Source organism: Esox lucius, chromosome 19 (assembly GCF_011004845.1).
Source record: "Esox lucius isolate fEsoLuc1 chromosome 19, fEsoLuc1.pri, whole genome shotgun sequence".
NCBI classification, from domain to species: Eukaryota; Metazoa; Chordata; class Actinopteri; order Esociformes; family Esocidae; genus Esox; species Esox lucius.
Genome location: NC_047587.1, coordinates 30,462,583 through 30,485,053, shown reverse-complemented (window position 1 = coordinate 30,485,053; position 22,471 = coordinate 30,462,583). Strand labels below are relative to the sequence as shown.

At 44.7% G+C, this 22,471-nt stretch overlaps 1 protein-coding gene across 1 annotated transcript; it reads right to left on the bottom strand.

Annotated features, from left to right (window-relative positions):
- Positions 1–571: 571 nt before the first annotated feature.
- On the bottom strand, positions 572–19,521 carry nuak1b (NUAK family, SNF1-like kinase, 1b). The gene is made up of 7 exons (XM_010898193.3): positions 18,276–19,521; positions 13,331–13,451; positions 10,322–10,473; positions 9,161–9,226; positions 7,874–7,993; positions 6,025–6,157; positions 572–5,193 (listed from the first exon to the last, which is right to left on the bottom strand). The coding sequence occupies exons 1-7, from the start codon at positions 18,558–18,560 to the stop codon at positions 4,106–4,108; spliced, it is 1,965 nt and encodes a 654-aa protein (XP_010896495.1). The 5' UTR covers positions 18,561–19,521; the 3' UTR covers positions 572–4,105.
- Between the last annotated feature and the right edge of the window lie 2,950 nt (positions 19,522–22,471).

Genomic DNA, 22,471 nt, shown 5'->3' with positions numbered 1-22,471 from the left:
GTTTATTAAAAATAATATTTCAAAGTGGAGTATATTAAATCATTTATTTTGTTAGTGTCTTTATGGCCTTGCACAAAACCTACAGCATTTATGTGAGAATACAAAAGGAGCTAGATATAAACTCTACCATTAGTTTACTTTATAGTGTGACTTTTTGTTAGGGGTTCCTCGATCACTAGATACGCCATGTTTTCTCTTCCCAGGCGTGTTGCCCTGCCGGTTCTGGACCGCATAAGCCACATATCTGCACCAAAGACACAAAGACTCCTTACCTACAGCCAGACCTGCAGCCCAGCCCCTTAAATGTAAATGTGGATCAAATTATCTAACAGCAGCCATGTTCTGCCATGACAACTAACCACTTCTTTCTATTCTACTCCCAACAACAGAAACTCTTCTTTCTCCAGAAGACACACACTCACTCATTTTCTGGTCTGACCCTGACGTTTCTCAGGGGGATTTTGCCAATTCTGTAAATGTGCAAGTAGATTACAGACATAAATGCCAAAAAAGCAAGATAGATAGAGCAACTAAAAACACAGAACACACCAGTCAGACATGAAACACAAAGTATTTGACATGATCCATTTATTTAAATTGTTCCAGGAGTACAGTAGCATGGTTTGTAGAGGACATATGAAATGTGGGTTCCTTCCCAGAAAATGTCTTAAGACTTTGTCATATATGATGAAATTTGATAGTTTTGTACTTCCCAAACACACACTTGACCTATGCTTTCACAATGAAATGACACATCATTCCCACCCATATTCCTAAGAACGATTCCTCCATTTACGGTATGTCATTAACAAAGTCCCAAGCAGGCCAAAGCATGGACAGAGTGGCTTTATACGTCAAATTAAATGGCTTATTCACCAATAAATACAAGAATAAAAAAACAAACACTTGATAATTATTCTCATTATCACAAACATTTTAATTTTATTGATCATAAAAGATAGCAAAGGCACTCCACTTAAACTACCTTGGCAGTCCATGTTCACCAGTTGATACCAAAAAAATCATAACCTTGGCAATAGCCAATGAAATAATGAGCCATAACAAAATAATAATTAAATAACAATAATACTATTATTATTATTATTATTGTCTTAATAACAATATCCAGTCAAGTTTTCCTATGATCAGAGTTTCTGCTACTAACTAACGGATATGCATCAGTTATTTCCAGTTTGGCAGATTGAGAGATTAATCAGATTCTTTCCATTGTTTTCTCCTGATGTCATTCCTTAGTTTAGGACATCCCCTTTTTGGTAGTGATGGACTCAGACTACGACTTCTACGGTCAAACCAGGAGTTTATCCCTGTGTTGCTGATGTGTCAGTATTTTAGAGAAAGATGTCTCATAATGAAAAGCCAAGGATCTTCCCTTTGGATTGTGTCAATTGGCATCTCTTTCTTTGAAAGGGGTCTGGTTTAAAATCAAGGCCATGACCTCTGAGGTTCACTAGGCTGTATTAATCAGTTCACAGGGACAAACTATCTGACTGCACCATGGCTGAACCTAGGTCAGTTGCTCTGACTCCTCAGGTGTACCAAACCAGAGGAAGCACTCAGATTCCACTGACTTCAGATCAGACCTCTCATCTCTTAGAACCAAACTCAGGGAAGAAATACTTTCTGCCATAACATAAAGCAATATAAAGTTTCTATATTTTGGAGAATCAAAAACAGAAGCGTAATAAACAAAATACTAACATAGTATAATTGTATCACTGTAAATCCAGTTGACAATAAAAGGCAATACAAAAGGCAATAAAATGCAATATAATACGTAATGGGTTTGTTGTTTTGATCAATACCCAGGACCTTTGAAAACATTTAACATGTTTACTTTGTTTGCTAGGGGATGCTGTAGTTTTCTAAAACCATTTTACGATGCTATTTGATATCTCCGTCCCAGATCTCCCTCGTCATCCCAGGTTAAAATGTGTTGCACACTAAGGCCATTCTGAACACACCCTGAAGCCTCAGCCCATGACTGATGTTGCTTCAACAGCTTGGTCTAAAACAATCAATTCACACACAATTAGGAGCCAAACAAAAGCCCTTATTTTTGAGACGGGTTTCCCATTCATTATATAAATTCAAGGGACATATTCAGTACCCAGTCCATCTTCTGCATCCATGAAACTACAATATCTTTGGTTAAAAGCAATCCCATTATTTCATTCTACTTTCCCTGTTACTTTCCCTGGTCTACGTCACTGTTTCCTTCAACTCAGCTTTTCCACTCTTTCCAACAAGAAAGCTCTCTGCTCTCTCACCATCCTCCATAACATCTCCTGCACTCCAAACCTTGTTTCCTTCCAAAACCTCTACTACACACAACCTCTCTCTTTCACTCAACCTTGACTTTCTCTCTCTCTCTAATAAAAAACAATAGCTGACTAATTGTCTTCAGTTGATATAATGGCTTGTACACACAGCTGGTGGCCCAGCAGTCCACACCCCAGAACTAACCAGCCAGGTGCTGATAACATCTCTCGCACCAACATGTCCTCAGCCATTGTCTGCGGAATGTGCTGCATCATCAGAGCAATGAAAGAAATCCTCCCACTAAGCCCTTAGTGGAGTTGGAGGGCAGAAATGAACTAGGCTATAGCAATTTAACAGTATCCGCAGAAAACAGCCTGAGACACATGACTTGTAGTCCATCGGGCACACACATCTTGTAGGTTTCTCCCTGCCATTTTGAGGTGGTAAAACTCTGCAGAGAATTGAGGTTTAAAGACTCAAAGCAACTTGGCACTACAGAGTTAACAACCACAGACGTGGCTGTTTATTTGCCAGGAACATTCCGGGGCTGTGAGAGGGCGTCTGGGCCATCTACCTTCACTAAGGTGAGCAGCTCCAGGCCTGGGCAGCTGTTCTGGCCACGCTTTGTGTTCAACCAAATCACCAAACTGCTGACACATCAAACTATGGGGGAACAAAAAAACAACAAAGCCCTGCATAAAAGGGTATGTTTAAGACTCTCGTCTCTCTGGGCTTATTGCTCCTGACAGTGTTTTTTTGTTTCAGACAGAGACGGGACTGTTTCATCTCAAATGTTGGTTTAGGGTCTGTGCGACCTCTGACCTGTGTTTCTTTAAAGCTATAGGTCACTGTGTGTTCTGTTAAGGTCCTGGGTCTCTCTCACCACATTCACATGTATACAAATCAAAACAGCACAACTGGTGACAGGTCGTCTGGCATCCATCTCTTTCCACTTTCAGGAAATGACATACATAATTTCATATGGATCTAAAAAGCCCTTACATATTCCCTAATACCATGTCATACAGTTTCATGGTGATATACACAGCCTCTTGTTTTACATATCAGGCCATATTAATATATCATGTACACATATTTCACTTAATTGGGTAACAATAATTATATATGTCAGTTCCACGCAAAGAGTTGGAGATATTGAGCTTTGGACTCTTCCAGTACTGCCAGAACCCACCAGTTTTGTATTCGACTAAAATCTAGGAAAATATTAATAAATAATTTACATTGTCAGTTACTTTGGAGCAACACCCTGTTTTTTACAGGAAGTAAAAGATCACAAAAACATGTGCTCGGTGTGAGTTTTAAGGTGCTTTTGTAAACTCAAACTCAATTCATGGTTCACTTCGAGTGGCAACCAGTTTCTGGTTGCTGCGTTTGTGATTCTAACTTGCCTTTTGCTGAACATGTAAACATTAGAACACAGCAAAGTATATTTGGCGGATGGTGGAGGCGGGCTGGGGGGCCAGTTGTTTCTCTCTCCACTCGCATCGTTAGAAAACCCTGCTAACTGAATTTCCTTTGGCCTGAGAAGTGCATAATAGCGCATGTATTGTATGTATGTGTGTATGACATAGTTTCTAAAAAGGAACTGATTCCCAGTTAGAAAACTATAACCTCCCAAAAGGTGTAGGTTGGCTATCCCAGCAACACATTGGTCACTGGTCGTCAGTGACATACACATACATGTACACACACACACATACATACATACACACACACACACACACACACACCAACAGAGACAGATGTTCTACACTCAGCCTGGCCACTTGGCTGCCTCCTCTCTTCCTTGATGGGCCGTCCTTGGCTAGGTGAGGTTACTGCTGATGTCCAGGGCTTGCTGGTACACCTGAGTCATGTCGTCCAGATCTCCCAGCAAGGAGAAGCTGCCATTGTCCCCCGGGGACCCCCGTGCCCTAGGGGTCCGACTGAACGTTGACCCGTGGAGCGGAGGGGCCGCCTGGAAGCCCTTGAAACTGGCCAGCTGCAGTAGGTTTTCGGCTGACACGCAGGCCCTGATGTTGGGCCGGTGAGGGGCGATGGGTGGCCAGTCCGGAGACAGGCTAGGGGATAGGACGCCGTCCTCCAACACCATGCTGGACGGGCGGCTTTGGCTGCGGGACAGACCCGAGTCACCCCCTGACGAGGGCTCCCCGAGAGCACAGGCTGAGGGAGGACTGCTGTAGGTAGAATACTTCCCGTTGCGCTTCAAGATGCCTTTCCTTCCCACGACTCTCCTGGGAGGGGAGCGGCAGGCGGTGACCAAGGACATGGCGCCGCCCCCTAGCAACTCGGAGGACTCACTGCGCTCCGGGGAGGAATAGTACCCGGATTCCCGTTGTTGGTTGTTCTTCAGGATGCCCTTCTTGGGAAGGGTGGGCACCATTTTGGCTGGTGAGCCCCCTGCCAGGGTAGGCTCATCCTCTTCCTCCTCTCTGTCGGGGCTGGAGCAGCCTGGTTCTCCCTCAGTTGACCTGAGCTCCATCATCCCTCCACTGCTCCCCAGCTCCACCTCCTCCAGGCTCGGGGAGCAACGTTCCTCCATTACCCTAGTCTTCAGAATCCCTTTGGGCCTCTTCAGTCCAGGCTTGTCCCCCTCTCCCCCACCGTGAGGCCCGTCTCCCACCTCAATATCCTTCTTGGACTTTTTGGGGCGCTGGCGAAGGACCAGGGGCAGGAGTGCGCTGGGTTTTCCCGGTCTGGGCTCAGTACGGTTCTGCCAGTCGATGAAGCGGGCTAGCATAGGAGAGGAGGTGCCGCTTTCTCGCTGGGTCTCGCAGTCACAAACGCTGTTTTTCCAGCCCCAGTTGACCCACCAGTGGTTGGCAATGTCTTCGACTGTGGCCCGCCGCTCCGGGTTCACCATTAACATCCAGCGGATTAGACCACGGGCATCTAGAAAGGGCAAGGTAAGGAAGCAAGTTAGCATCCTGTGTGTATGCATAGTGGAGGCACAGCTGACAACACTGGAAATGTTGCTATTGAGAATGTACTATCCATCAATGCTAAAGAGTTAACAAATGATGACCAGGAAATGATCTAGTGTTGAATCAACTGGTGTTACCCATTACCACCTCATATAGTGAAGCATTATCCAAAATGATATGGTTTACTTTAATATAATGGCCTGAAAGTCAAGGTTTACATGCCATAACAAGCTGTAAAGTAGGGTTGCAAAATTCCAGTATCTTTCCCAAACATCCCAGATATTCTGGTGAAAGGATTTTTTTTGCTTTTATACTTCCTGTTTCCAGGAATCTTTCTATTTGCCAAGTTTCTGAAAAACCTGGCAAATATGGGAAAGTTACCTGAATATTGCAACTGCAAGTCACATTATGGCTTGCAAAGTGATGTGTTATTCTTATTGGAATCCAGCCAGAGTTAGGAAATCGAACATCTAACTTGCAACCTGCATGCAGAATGAATTCCAGAGTTAAGAACATTGTGAGATTTCTAAAGCCATTTAAAGTTGAACAACCATTGAATGTTTTTTTTAAACATGTATATTCTATATACTCCCTGTTGATTAAAACTGGCATAATCACACAATCACTCGCTTTTTAACACCAACAATGACCATTAACACCAACATAAGGGTCCTTTTACATGAACAAGCATTAATTTCAATCTTACAGTGTCAGAGATAAATGTTACGCTGAAAAATCAACAAGGAATGCTGATCAATTTGCTGTGTGGAGAACTGAAGGCTAGAAGATCTTTGCATACCTGAGGACTGGGAGGGCTCTCTGTACTCCCCATTGCTGATCTGACGGATAAGGTTCTTGTGGTCTCCTCCATCAAAGGGCATGGTCCCATAGACCAGGGTATACAGCAGCACCCCCAGAGCCCAGCTGTCCACCTACAGAAACAGAACACAAACAGGTCAACACACAGGTCCGATACGCAGGTCAGGAGAATCAGTGGATAGACTGAATATGAAAGATCAGTCAGTAAAGTAAGACACTGGAGGCAGTAAGAAAGGATAGGAATCTCATGGTCCAATTAGCCTATTTACAATGACTGATAATTAGGCTGATTGCCATTAGCAGGTTAGCAACAGATCATCAAAACCTTAAATGTGAGACTACTGGAACTGGGAACGTCGCAACATGTTGTAGCGACAGCTGAAACAGTGTAAGCAGACAAAGCACCACGCAGCTATGCTGTTTATCTCTTGGCCCTAGTTACCACCTTCGTCCTCTGAGCCCTAGAAACGGTGATAAACATCAGTGTAGTCTGGACTGGGCCAAGGGGTTTCTTTGCAGTTAGAACTCTCTATTTCTTCTTTCTGTCTGACTTTCTGTCTGTCAGCTTTGTGACCACTAACCTAATGCAATGTGTCTTTCTTATTAAACTGGTTAAATTAGACCAGTGTCTGGGGTATGGGGCAGAATTCGGGACAAAGGAGTGATGAAGGGTTAGGGGTGTGATATCCTGGCCCTGACAGATCTCAGGAGACACTGCCAGTCACTGATTAGCCAAACATCAGGCCACTGAAGGGAAGGACAAGACTCCTGAAGGAATGCGGCTGGCTGTTGTTTACGGCCAGGGGGATATAGCAAGCCCAGCGCCGCGACGCAGGTCTGGGACTGGGACTGACTGTCAGGCCACAGGAAATCAGATAGGGCAGCCCCAGGAGCCCCAGACTGACTGGACTTCCTCTATGACCAAGCCAGGAATGTCAAACCCTGGAGCTGCTCTTTCATTGGTTCATTGAATGAGACCTCTCCGGTGTCATTGGTTCACTGAATGACACCTCTCATGTGTCATTGGTTCACTGAATAAAATCCTCTCCTCTGTCATTGATTCACTGAATGAGACCTCTCCTGTGTGATTGGGTCACTGAATGAGACCTCTCCTGTGTGATTGGGTCACTGAATGAGACCTCTCCTTGGTGATTGGTTCCGTTGACAGGGCCACAGGGAGGGAGAGATGGGGTTTGTGCCATTGTTGTACTTTATGTTGTTTTTGTTTCCAGTGTTAGCTGTAATTTGCGGCATTTTCCCAACTGGGTTCTGTAATTTTGATTACAATCTCTGTGTTGTTTTTTTTAGCACTCTGACGAAAATTACAGTGAATTATACTAAATTGAATGGTTGGATTTAGGTCTAAAAATACGACTTTTACTTTGTTTTATAATGTACATCTCTTTTTGCAATTTGGAAAACGCCCTGAAGAAGAATTACTGAGGAATTAGTCACTAAATTGTTTTCAGGCTATTTGGTCACATTCTCTCTCTCTTCTCTCAAACAGACCACTTCTTAGTCCCGCCCCTTCTTGGCTGTGAAGTCACAGGGCCGGTCCGTCTGTGTGGCTCATTCAGATCCTCTTAAAGGATACTGTGAGCAAAAACAATTTTAAAGTCTTCAAAGGGAGCAGAGACACCATCTGTGGCCTCCTATGGAGAACGGAGCAGTTTCTGGGGCTGCGAACTGACTGGGGCGTAATCCCATCAAAGAGGAGTCCTAATGCCTCCCCTCGTTTTCTCTCGCCCCTTGCACCATTCACTTTCTCTCCTTATCTCCCTCCCTCCACCTCTACCTATCAGATGCAGGAGTCCCAACCCACAGCCTACCTCTGGGCCGCGGTAGGGTCTTCCGTTGACTATCTCCGGTGATGCGTAGAGTGGGCTGCCGCAGAATGTCTGCAGCAGTTTGTCCTTGTGGTAGAGGTTGGACAGCCCGAAGTCAGCAATCTGGCAAGGAGACACAGACAGATGAGCATAGCGATCCGGTAAAGCATAATCACGAAGGTCATGAAATGTCACCATGGCACCGACGGCCTCAGAGTCCGGCAGAGTTACATTATGAGTCAGGGCACGTTTACATTACGAGAGTTTGATTGAGATAAATAACATTTTGTTTCTAGTCTGTGATAGACTTTTTCATAATGTAGACTTAAACTCAATTCTCACTTGTTACCTTCCAAGATAACATGCAGACCTTCTGCAAGAGATACCACCAATCAGTCCTGTATGAATATATTGCGTCGCCCAATGTGTATTGCAGTCCAGTGAGTGGCAACGTAACGGTCTAGGTTCAGAAATCAATGGACGCTACCAGCCAGGTCAAGGGGCTGGTCAAGTCACTGTGCACTTGCCAAGCTCAATATGTTCCCAGTAGCGAATGTGAATAGAAACATGCATATTATCTAAATATTATTTAGATTTTATTGAATGCTCTTGTTTACTTAGTAAAAACGTACTTTAAGAAGTTCTATCATGACTTAGAACCATCCTGTAGGATTCCGATGGACATTTTCTATTAAACTTCCCTTACAGTTTGTTAGGGTGTGGTGAAATGTAGCAGAAGTTCTTAATTGACTCTTAGAGACTGTATAGTGCAGGGTCCGTCAGCGCTTTCCCTTCGCGAGGCGAGGTTGCACTGCGCTCTGAGATTCGGCACCTTGAAGGCATGCACCGGGTGAGTGTCGGAATGTTCCAGACCAAAGGAAGAGCACAAAAGGTGAGCCCAGAGAAGGCCAATATTCCAGAGGGTGCTGGGAGTGCTAATGCACCTAATATATATAGTCTTATGGACTACATAAAATGACATGACTCTGAGCGATGAGAAGCAAGACACAGCATGCATGTCATCTGTATGTGCGGCCCTTATTGTGCTGAAGAATATATAGTACTGTAATTATGTATGTGATGTAACTTGTTGTCCAAATGCTGTGAAATGTGAGAATATTTGGGTGCTATCTTAATGCTATCCAGTGTGATAATTTGTATATTAAATTATGCCTAAACCTTTGTTGGATTCTGCATGCATTTTTGTTAGCCCAATAGTTTTTTGAGACTGCAGTACAAAGTAGTGGAGTTGATAAAAAGTATAATTCTCTGTAAAAGTGTCATTCTCACCTTAATGTTACAGTTTTCATCCAGTAGCACATTTTCCAGTTTCAGATCCCTGTGCACCACCCCATTCTGTAAAGGACCCAAAAAACAGAAGGCAGAAAGTAAGTTGTGAAACATATCAAACCTTCTGACACCATTTTACATTTCTCTAGATAGATTTATAACAACTATTGTATTGTTCAACCCAAATAATTTATAAACACCAAATATTTCCTCTGAGGGAATACAGTGTGGGCCAATTGCTCTAGAAGTGTTTAATTGCCCTGCTGCCTAGCCCTCAACACTCCGCAGTGATTTTCCCTTCCTAACTTACCATGTGCCACATAAACAAAAGACTGTAATTATGGACCACGATAAATCATGTTCTCACTCCAGTCCTGATTAAAAAGCAACTATGTAGTTAGTGGCCCTTTCAAGGCAGGCATTAACATGTGGTACACACAGGGACAGGAAATGCGTGCAGTCATTTCAGATCTGGATGGGATGGGCGGACTACAGCTGTACCCGTTGGGTCTTCAGTATGCTCCGCCTCTCCAATTGGTTAGCCGCAACAAGGAAGACATGTTCACAAGCTTCCTATTGGAGGAGACGACGCGCGTCTGATCAGCACTCTCACCCCGTACGCTCCTTTGCTGTGTCAGACAACCATGATACGTCACCCCACCCTACACCACGCTACCCCATCCCCCGATGCGGTTGCCCCGGCGACTCATCCCTACGGGCTAGGCGTCTGGGGATTCCCCTAGTTGCTGAGGAGACAACATCTTCCCGTCTCCATCTGTAGAGATTATGACCGGGGTGGGGGAGGTCCTAACACCGCCCTCCCTGGGGGAGCTGTGGTGTAATGAGCGGAGGGAGGTTGAGGGCTCCGCGGGGGTCCACAGATAGGGACACATGACAATAGATGCGGGCTGAGGGAGCCAGAACTGGGACTAGGGTCTGCTCAGAGCACCATGGGCAATGGCTTGCGTCACATCTGTCCTCCAGGCCAAGAAAAACACAAGTCATGACTTCGCCATGTCAGGACTATATACGGTTAGAAGCAAAACATCATGCTATTTCAACCTGCATCTGATTAACTGAAATGCGAGTGAGTGAGTGAATGTGTGTGTGTGTGAGTGAGTGTGTGTGTGTGTGTGTGTGAGAGCCTCGGCGGGGCCTTACCTTGTGACAGTGGTGCACAGCGGAGACTATCTGTCTAAAGAAGTGTCGCGTCTCTCTCTCACTCAGGCGTCGGCGCTCACTTATGTAGTCATACAGCTCGCCCTTGCTGGCGTACTCCATGACAATCACGATCTTGTCCTTGTTTTCGAACACTGGGGGAGACAGAGGCGCAGGTACATTGGAGCTGAGGCATTCATGGTTTCAGTGGACAGTGTTATGGTGAATATTGTCCAAGTGATCACCCTTCCCAGTCTCTGAGCCACTGGCTACGTTCAAACTCCGGACTCCGGAGCACGTTGCACCTCTGCTCTGTGCTGTTTGTACGACTACATTACATCACCACCAACCCCACCTAATGGGTCTGGCTTGAGTCTTAACAACACTGCTGGGAGAGGGGGGATATTAATCAGCCAAAACCCTTAGGAGAAGGAGAGGGAACGACAGGGGAAGAAAGAGAGGAGGTGAAAGAGATGAGGAAAGGAGAAAAAAGAGAGGAACAGAGAGAGGAGGACCAAACTAAGCCACACTCACATGGAGAATAGGCAGGAATCCTCAATGGCTGACAGGCTTCACTCAGAACCTGCTCCACCTCTGCCTACCCAGCCTTTATCATGTGCTACAACCGGAGTGTTTCGTCATGCCAAAGGCAGCACACTATGGGAGATGACAACTCAGGCAGAGATCAAGATGATGATGACACAACTGTTGGCCATGTTGTTTATTGTCAATGTATTTTCCCACACAACAGGGGCTCCAGGGTTGGAGGTCTATCCAACACTGTCTACACCCATAAGCGGGCATCATCCCAGGCCCACTCCTCTCCTCAACTCCCCCTCCTTTCCATAAAATAATCTCTGGTAAAAACATGTTGGGGCTGATTGATGGTAACTTTTTCTGATTGTGACTGCTCTACCAGGCAGAGCAAACGTGCTGGAACCCAGCCAGATGTCCCGGGGTTGGTTCTGATTGGCCGACTGAGCTTTGACCCGGAACAACCTTTCCGCCGAACCATGGCGGGGATACGTTTGAGAGCACACCGTGGGCCCTCATTACCTTTGACCCACCCTCCCCATGAACCAATGGGGTAATTACCTGGCTTACATAAATGGAAGGCGTGCTATCTGCGACCCGCTGGGTTTGGGCGTCGCTAGCTAGCTGCCCCCTCCACTCTGTCACTCCATCTTTCGACACAGACCGGCCAGCTTCAGATTGCACTAATTAGCACCTATTGTCCCACTGCTCTGGCTGCTCTTCGCTGGGTCCACTAGGCTAGCCCTTAAGAGCTGCTGACATAAGTCTTTCGCTAATCACTACCGTAGCAGAGTTTTAGGGGACAATGAAGCTACAAAGAAAAACTAGCCTTGTGTGCTCCAATGTGTGCTGATGTATGAAGTGAGCCCTTTAACATGTATTGCTTTGTTGTGTGTTTTACATGAATGGAAATGTTAAGTCCCCATTATGAAGTACATTTTTCCTTTCAGATTGGAGTATGAGCCTGCACAGCATTACACGGAACGGTACACCAACAGGCTACATGAATACCCTTTAAACCGAAAGGGACGAATTTAGTGCTTTGGGAAGACTCTTTTTGGAAAACGCTCTTTTAAAATCGAGTTATGAGGTTATGAATTGTGCTGGAAGTGACAAGCAAATGTGCTTTAAGTGCTCGCAGGCCTGCTGATGGAGGCAGAATGGATGCAGAGCATGGAAATCAATCTCAACCCTGCACATCTGGTTCAGCTTTGCCTCACACAAGCAGTTAGCTGTTGACACGGGTGTTGCCGGATATACATATCTGTGTCTATACATTTGCAAGGCTATCCTGGGCGGGGGCCAGCCCGCAACCAGAAACAATGGTTAAAGAGAAACACCAGAGACTGGGCAACCTCTCTGAAAAAAAAAACGGCTGGGTTGGGTGGTTGCAGACAGAGGGGCTGGCAGCACACAGATGAGGGAGTAGCACCCCAACTCCTTAAAGGCTAGTTTATAGGAGTGTTCTACTAATCAGTTTTTCAGACGTATACAAACTAGGTTAAACCGCAACAACCAAAACCCTTGACGACTGGTACGTTCTCATGAAAAATAACACTGTTTGATTGTTGGTTGCCAACACTTGGGTCAATAAAGATATGCAGACTTTGAACTCAACCGGAGCAGAGTCATAGCCAGCCAATTTGGGCAGTGTTGGTTTGGCACAACAGTCACGACGTGGCAGATTATTCATTTACGACGTGTGGTATAAAATCAGGCACTAGATCAGGCTCACAGCTCCTATATGCTCCAAGTTCAACTGCTGATTGAGGTTCATTTGTGGGTCAGACTTGTTATGTTGGAAAAAGGTAAAGTCCTCCGTATCAGCCTCTGTAAATCTCTATTTCTCTTTCTAAAAGAGGTGTGGGGTCAAACTAGAGAAAATATGCAATACAAGATACGACTGAAGCCTTGGACTTTTTGAGAGTTGTCTATTCTAGTGGGACCGATATACAGTGTTTGGAGATGGCTATAGAATGAGCGTATGGCCTTCCCTCCCTGTGCATGTGAATGGCATCAGCAGGGTGGAGTTCTCCTCCCCTCAGTCTCAACCTGGCTCCCAGCTGGAGATATAAGTAGCAGCAGATGTCTGGCCCTCAGATAAAGACCAGGAAGACACAAGAAGAGACCTCTTAGATGTGGGAGAGAGGCTAACCTCGCGGATACCCCCCCCCCCAACACACATTTTCAAATCTGTATTTGAGACCACAAATCAAATGTACAATTCAGAAAGTTGAATTCAGCACACGCACACATTGGAGCCGTCTCAAACAGAGAAGAAAAGATGAATAACATCCCAAAGCCAAGGTCAGAACTTATTATGACATCTGCTTGTCATAACATGACAGTTCTGCAGCAGGACCAGGCACAGCTGGAGCAGGGAACAGACTATGGTGTGGCTGTTGGGGGGAGAGCAGATAGACAGACAAAACAACAGACACAGACAGACAGCACGACAGACCGACCGACAACACCCACCTTCATAAATTGAGATGATGTGGGGGTGTTTTAGGGATGACATGATTTCAATTTCCCTGCGGATGTGAACCATGTCCTGCTCATCCTTGATCTTCTCCTTCCGAATGGACTTGATAGCCACCTGACAACAGAGACAAGACAGACATGGGTTCTGGTCAGTTGACCTGGACTCATTATGGAGAGAATGACCAGTAGGGTCGGTCAATCAAAGTCAGTGAGAGCTCAGTAAGAGAAGAGGATGATAAACCATTGCACGTCAGCAGAATGAGGGTGAGGTCAACACAGCGCCACCCCTAAGCCTTCCAAACACATACAGCTCATCGCAGCCTGTTCTTCACAGTGATTGCTCTTACATCACCAAAGACAGCCGGTGAATGCTGCTCTGTTGATCGTTGCTAAAACATACTTCTTATGTGTTACAAATCTAAATAAATATCCATTGGATATCATGAACCTTACATGACCATCCAGCCTGGGGCTCTACCCACTGTGACATTTGACCCCTGGTCTCTGAGACCCCGGGCAAGTCATGACAGGCTCCAGCTGTATCATTTAGAGTGTCTTTATAGTTGAAAATAAAGGTAAACGAAAGAAAACAAGGTGACATGTAGTGCAGAAATGGATGCCTGCTTTGTACCATTTTCATGGTATTAACAGACAGCCAGAGCTGGAGACTCGGTCTGCAGCGGACGGGCGAGGCCTGATCCCAGACTAATGGATATATCAGGTAGCACATGAAGGACAATAGAGAGTGTCTGGGCTGCAGGTTTCCATGGCAACAGCAGCTCGCGCTGTGTGGATACCTAGCCATGGAGTTACTGTAGGGACGCTATGAGCCTGGTTTCTAAACTAGCTAGACACCATTTTAGATGCAAGTGGCAAACAAACACATTTTCTGACCAACAAATCATGCTGATTTATACCATAGCTCTGAAAAACACTTAGCGTCATCCAGTACTTTGGCCTATTGCAAACACTTCAATAAACCAGAGATCTAAGGTCCTATCAGGAGATACTGCACAAATACTTCAGGTTTGAGCTGTCCTTACTACTGTACCCTGGAGTCAATAAACATTGCTCTGTTAGCTAGCCTACAGAGAGAACAAAGCTTTCCATACTAGCAGAGACGTCAATTACAGTGGAGGCCAGTTCTGCTGCAGGGCTAGGCAGTAGAAACCACATACGCTGACTCTGTGCCAAGCTAATTACCGTGTACATTCATAAAAATAACCCAGACCAGAATAATTTCCCTCATCCAGAGCATACTGTATATAAACCAGTAAAGGGTCTGTTTTGTTTTTACATTCTGAGTGGTGTTTTTTTGTTCAGTTTGACACTGGTCTTTATTGGTGAGGTGTTGTATCTTCATTGTTCTGTGTATTTCCACTACTTCATGGTGATATGAACAACATCATTCCCATATGTCAGCATGTGAAACACCATGATGTTTCTACTTGAGTCTGACGTTGATGTTTTTAGGAGGATATGAGCGGTGTCAGATCCTATAGAAATCCAGTACAAAACATCCTCTACTTAAAGATGTTACAGTTTAAACTGACACAATGTCATCATTGAGAGATTGAGGTGTGTGATTTAATTTAATAGGGAATAGAGACGCAGTGTGTGGATGGTTTACCCTTCCTCATGGTAGATACAGTATCAACAGACACTGCTCGCAGAAGACTGGATCTCGAATCGTTAGAGTCACAGCCACCCAACAACACAGAGTGCAGAAAAATAAATTCATCCCGCAATCTTCCCACACGAGCATCCTTCCAGCCCTCCATCCCAAATCCCTCCCCAGCCTCATCCCTCCACTCCTCCATCCCTTACCCGTCCACCCCTCATCCCTCCAATGCTCCATCCCTCATCTCTCAACACCCTCCACCCTCTACCCCCTCATCCCTCCTCTCCTTATCTCTCCATCCCCTCATCCCTCCACCCATTAACCCGTCCATCCCCTCCACCCCTGAATCCTTCACCCCTCCAGCCCTTATCCATCACCCCTTTATCCCAGAGGGCTAGTCTCTTTTTCCCCAGGGACCCGGTAGTATAGTTTAGTCACAGGACGGGCATCCTCCACCGGCCGGCTGGCTGAGTGACCACAGTGCATGTGTGCATTTGTCTTTGAGTGGTGGGCTATTACCGTCAGATCGCTGCCCTGTCGACCCGGCCCAGACACCCTCTGCCAGAGGCCCCGCTCTCCTCCACTGGAGCCTGACAACGGGCAGCGTTTTTCTCAGCCCATTAAAATAGATGAGGTGTCTATCACAAGTGCCCCTTTCTCTCAGAAGATCATGTTTGTGTGTGTGTGTGTGTGGATGGATGGAGAGAGACAGGGATAGAGATATCATGTTTGTGTGTGTGTGTGTGTGTGTGTGTGAGGATGGAGAGAGACAGGGATAGAGATATCATGTGTGTGTGTGTGTGTGATTCGGGGGATATGACAATGGCTGGACCCTATGATTTATTGTGAGAGCAGAGCCATCTCTCAATGTAGTATGTTTACCACATAACCAGGGTAGAGTAAGAACTGCTGATAACTCCAAAATGACATCCCAACACAGTGAATCTCCGTCTCCTCCCTGTTAATCCTCAGTGAATCCATTGTTTGGGGGTGAGGTAATCCACTGCTTAAAGCTCATATTAAAGGGACTGTGTAACCCCTCCCATTACGGTGGCGTTCCCCGTCTCTGAACTCCTTCCTCCTTCTTCCCTCCCTCTCCCCCGGACCTCCACAGGATATTAACTTTCCATTCTCGTCTCATTTCCTGTCTGCGATGGCCTTTCATGTGTCATTGCCCACTGTGGGCCCTGCTGTCACCGCAACCTTTTCACTTCACGCAAGACCTCTCCAACCCTCACGCACGCCAACAGTCACACATTAAGGCACGCCTACACACAAGCAAGCACACTTGGGCGCGCGGACGTCTGTCCCGGCGACAACGACAGCACAACAAACACACGAGGGCAAGACTAATAAATGCTCATACACTGTCATATAAATAGGCCCATGCATGCGCCTGCCAGACACACTGCTTGTGTATAGACATACTGGCTTCCCATCCAATGGGAGCGGCCATCCAACACAATGGATTCTGCTGAACGTCTGAACAGTCTCGGTCACACTTGTAAACTCATGTACTCACACATGAAATCGATCTCCCTCAATGACAGTCCCTTCCAAGCTTCTCACACACACACAGACACACACACACCACAACCCATCAGTCTCTTTCTTCTCAATCTCTTTTCCCTTCTGCTCTTGTCATTTAGTCTAGCGGTTAAAGAAGCCGGCGCGCCAGGGAAAGTGATGTGGGCGGGGCCAGCCGAGCTGTTGCGCAATGTTCTCTCGCCGTGTTGCCATCTGTGTCGTATGGACACCTGGGGCTCTTGAGGTCAGAGGTCATGTGCACTATCACAGCACTGTGCGGGACTAACATGCCCCCAGGGCTACAGTCTGTGCAACCCCTCTTTCGTCTCTGTCTTTGGGCCTCTGAACCGAATACAATGAAGATTTACCAACGGCCCACGGCCACTCGTACTGGTAATTACACTGTGACTCATTCGACTGAAACTGTTCAGACTGAACTATTATTAGCTACAACCTACCCTCTGTTCCAGGGTCAGCCCTGCTGCCTGCAATTTGAAGTGCAGCCATTAAGGGCTAAGGAACCAAGGCAAGCTGGGCTCACCGATAGAGGAGGAATGATCATCACTCCATATATCTCAAGTATGATTCCAGGATATACGGTTCCTAACAGCATACAAACTGAAAGAACATATTGGTTATTAATGAGACATAACATGCTGACTTAATAACATCACGAAACGTCATTAGGCTATAAACAGACCTAGCCAGTCAACATATTCAAGGCCCTTGTGTGTTTATTGAGTTGGGAAACTTGTTATAAAGCACTGATGCCATAAAGCAGGGGAACTAGCCAGAAAGGCCACATGAGGCAGCTGTTGGAGCTATGGGTTTATGGTGCCCCACCAATGATGCATGTGCCAAGAGCTATGGAACACAGAGAGAGGTGTTGACCCTACTGAGTCCCCCCCCCTGGCATTCTGAATCAGAACTCATGGATGGAAAGTTCCTCTGGTTCTGCCAAAATGGGACCATGGCCCATGGGTCAGATTCTGCAGCACACGGAAATATCTGAAGAGGTGAGATACACAGGTCTCCAAGTAAAGCGCATGAGGGCAGATTTCAAGCAGTTAATGACAAAAACATAATGGTGAAACTTGAAGAACTTGTTGACCAAAATCTGAACTTGTTGAAGACACAAACAAAACCAAAACAGATGACAAACACTGGCAAAGGCAGTTGTTCAAGAAGCTACTTGCATTATTTTGACATGCAGAAAAATTTTAACATTTAACAACATTAAATGTAGCTATGGTGTTTTATTATAGACCAGCTCTCAGTTTGGCTCAAGTTAGAGTTGCCAAACAGGCCCAGTTAACGTAAAAGCAATACATCGTACACTCCAGTCCCATTCAATGTGAGTAGACAGAAGTATACTGAAAGACTTGGCCGGTTTCAATTACGGGTTTCGTTTGGGTCATTTAAGCTCCATCAATCAGTCAGTAGCGATATTTAACCATCTGCACTTAAGCTTCCGGGCGCGAGGCACTGCTGGGGACAGCGCGCGTGCTGAAGAGATTCCCAAGGCCTCTAGGGCCCTATGAGCATGGGGGAATTCCCAGAGGGGAAAAAAATACGCACACGCCTGGAGCGCAACAAAGTAGCTATTTACGTCCCCTTTGCAGCAGCAATGTTTTGTATGACTCAGGATTACGCTTGAAGTGTATACAAACTGTGTAGGCCTACATGTTAGCCTAACTGATTTGAGTCGCACGGTAAGAAAGTTTAGGGTATACGGATATGTAAGGCATACATGGTTGTACGCAATAAATCCCTATGCGTAAAGTTTCTCACCTCTCTCCCGGAGTGTCGTTCAATTGCCTTCTTGACTTTGCCATAGGTCCCTCTTCCGAGGGTCTCGAGCAATTCGTATCGGTGTTTCAGGTTATGTTTGTGATGGTGTTTCTTGAAGCCTGAATGTCTCCTGCTGTCGTCGCCAGGGGAAGGTGTCTCTGCCATCGGAAGACTAGCAGGTAGTGATGAAGGGGACAGGTCAGTCCCATGTGGTTTACCCGCTGAGGTATGTTTGGCCTCAGGACGGGTCAGCCCTCGGTGGGCAGAGAGACAAGGTGTTTCCATCTCTAGGGAGATATTCAAACTAACCTCCCACAGTAAATTATCTTAAACTAAGCTATTTGTTAAAGAAATAGTTATATTATAGTAATACTTATTATAGGCCAAATAATACTGGTAATAAATAAAATAAATTACAAGGAATAATGCGTAAATATTATATTAATTATTCCGCTTGTCTAATGATTACTCCCTTAGTTCATTATTTGGTGATCAAAGAATTATCTCCACATCTAGTCATCTATTTGTCGCCTTATAAAAGGGCGTCATTATTATACGATTAAATAAAAAAGCAAGATTATAAAGAAGATATCACCTGTCTTTACGCGCCTGATACATAATGCAATGCATATTATATATGTCTAACTATAAAGGTAGCCTCCAGGCTGTGGCCTACAGTGCTCTAAATATGTATTCAGAATTCAAAAGACGAATGCATGTCGGAAGCTAAATCTACTTTCGATTTTATGTCTTCTCTGATATGAACAATGTTGCTCAAAATCGAGCAATTCAGAAAGAAAAAAAATATTAATTTTAATAAAATATCGGGCTATTCTATTTTCGTTATCCGTGTAGTAGGCTATTGGCATTATCTTTTAGTCTTTCCTTTATTCTGGGCCGTTCACATAATCTACCGTAAAAATGCTGCCAACATCGTTAACTCACAACTAACAGGCGAAACCTTCAGCGTCATTGCCTCCCGAGAAAGCAGCGACGAAACCGGCGTTCTGGATGAAGATGACCCTCATTTTGTCCTCAAACCAGGTGTAACGTCATTCAGCTGAACTCTGTGTACGCGACTGCTCCATGCCCCATTCGACGTTACAGATGCGCTATGATCGTATAAGTCAAGCTCAGACGTTTTGAATATTGCCATGGTCGTTTTGCTCTCCTTCTTCTGGTGCCCTTCTCCCTTTCTCTCTATTCTCTAACGTATGGGGTTGTGAATAAGGAATGTGAGATGATCTGGCTTGGAGGCGGAGTTAGTCTTCCTCCTTCCCTCTGCCTTGCTCTGGGCTCTCCACCTCTCTCCTATGTACTTAGAACTGGCGCTGCTGACTGATTTTTACCTAACTGGGCAAGCTAGTAATTTGACTATAGTCTAAATAATCAGATGTATTTCAGACGCAAAATGGCCACAAAAATTCCGAATAAAAATGCAATCTTAATAACCGGTCAAATAACATTATACTACCTGCCATTCATTCACTAATGTAACTGTTTCAAAGTCAAAGTTTAATAATTAATTTTGCTGAAACCTTTATGAAGCCACGTCTTTCAGTTTCACACAAAGCTATTCAATCAATAATATCAATAATACCACTGTTATGATGGGACACTGCCAGAACCAATGATTGATGTGTGAATACAGAAGAAAAACAGAATCCCGAATGTTTGGCTTGTCACCAATCCATTTTCTGCATTAATACCATGACATGACAGTGACAAATCACAGTCAGTGAGGCCACATAAATAATGTAGCTAGAAATTAATATTCACTGTGAGTGTTCCTGTCACATTATCTAATGTTATCATAATGAAATTAATTCATGTTTTCACCTGGCTCTTCGATGGAACAACATAATCCCAGAATGGATTATGTAATTAAGGCCTATCATTTTTTGCTGAAAGATACAATGTTGTGAATTGGTACAAGAATATATTGCTACAGTCTATTTCAGAGATTGTGGCTATTCGCTATTGAATAGTAGAATACCATGGATGTATTAAATTACTCTTTAAGGATCAAAGTAAAGGATGGTGTGGTGGTTATCAATCTTACCTCTTATATTGTACTTATCCAAAATACATATTGTATTAATTCTATTTTGCTTCATTATAAATGTATTCAGGGGCTGCAGATTGGCACAATCAAGTCACTGCCTCAAATCTGCATCTCTGCAGCCGGGAGTTCAAATCCTGGTTGCAGTATACCTACATTGCCCTGGGGTCCTGCAGAGGGTTGTGCAAATTGGCTCACCACCATCTTGGGTGGATGGGTAGGATGTTTAGAGCCTCTTCTGATCGGGCTTTATGCCATCAACATCACTGAGCCAGCTGCAGTACCAGATGGTCCATTGCCATTCTGTCCAGGGAGTTCTCACCTCTGGTCAATTGAGCCTGTATTCAGTAAAATATTCAAAATCTTGCGGTTAGCAGTTCAATCTCCTTTCAATTCTACTCGACGGAAGATCATAGTCCTACACCATACATTTGTTTCGGACTGTTCTGTACAGTTGAACTCACCCTTGCTTGAACAAACCTACTATGCCCAGGCCAGAACCTCACCTCTGTTACTTAACTGGTCCCAGACTCAAAGAAGTTACCAGGAGATGACTTGATGCAGCCTCCAGCCCCACCACTGAATCATCTAATTGGGTTGACTGTAATGGCTCTTGTAATAGTTGTGTTACAATGTAATTTATACACTAATTACAGAGAGAGGAAGTTTATGTCAAACAGCATCTGATTAGTGACCTGTAGTTCTCTGATCGCTGCTGTGGCAGAATACATTTGGAGCATTTGTGGTATCCGTTTAGAGCAACACTGACTCAGTCAAGGATTCTTATCTGATTTGCACCTAAGTTTGCCTAACGCCCCTGTGGAGAAAAATCACATCAACACCACCCCCTAGTGGAGAGAAGTATGGAGTCTACAAATCTGAGCATTACCAGTCAACTAAGAGGGACATAATGAATGGTCATACCTTTGTACTGATGCAATTTATTCCCAAACAATATCAGCAGTTCAATATACAAATATATTCCTCTCCACTAGGGTGTTTGATTCATGAATTATGCTTGACAAGTTCCCAGCCAGTTAAAACTTAATGAATTAAACATGAGACAGACGACCATTGCTGCCAAAGGCCATAAAAGAGGATTCTGGGCAGCACCTGCGGAAATAAATGTAATGGCTTCTACATAAAAACAAAGATGTTGATCTGCATTTATCGCAGTAGCCTCTAGGAAGATATGTACCCTTATTTCACATTTTAGAAATAATATTCTAAAATCATAGCACCCTGCATCAAACTGCTGCCCTGTCACTGAAGCTAAGCACGGTCAGCCCAGGCAGGTGCCAGGATGAGCGACCTGTTGCTGCTGGAGGGTGTCTTGGAGGGCCAGTAGGTATCACTCCTTCATTGAGTTGAATCCCAAAACCCCAGGGCAGTGAAGGAAACATTGTCCTGAGCAGGGTGCCATCTTTCAGATTGACATTAGACAAGTGTCCTGATTCTCTGTAGTCATGAAAGTTCCTTTGGCACTTATCATAAGAGTTTAAAACAAACAATTGTAAAGTACTGTAAGTCAATGTGTTCGATGTTTTTTATAAAATAAATTATGAAATTCATGATTACAAAATGTGATTATAAAACAACAGTTTTACTTTGTGCTTTTGTTGAATCAGAATAAATTGAGCTCTGGAGCAGTGATCTACATACAATGAATGGTTGTGTCCCAATTGGCCCATCAAAGCCTATACAGTGCACTAGTTTTGAACTTTGACCTGGGCCTGCTCAGAATATAATATGGTGCCATTAGAGACACAGGCAATGTGTTTCAGCCAGGAATTCAGAACCCCTGAAGTCACTGGCAGACATTACAACATCTAGGTCAACACTGGCTCACAATAACAACATCAAGGTCAACAAAATAACTGTGAGCACAGAGTGGACATCCAAAATAGAATGGTTCTCAAATGACATGCAAAACTAGACCACCATAAAGAGAAGAAAACCCTGCAGTTAATAGAAAGCACAAAATATTGATCTACACTTTTTGAAAAAGTACCAAGGATATCTGAGACCGTAATTTGTCATCAGAAAGAAATATTTCAGAGCAAATTAACCTATGTATATATTAGGTGAATTTTTCCTGATATTTCTGCAGATAGAAAATTGGCGGTAGGCCTAA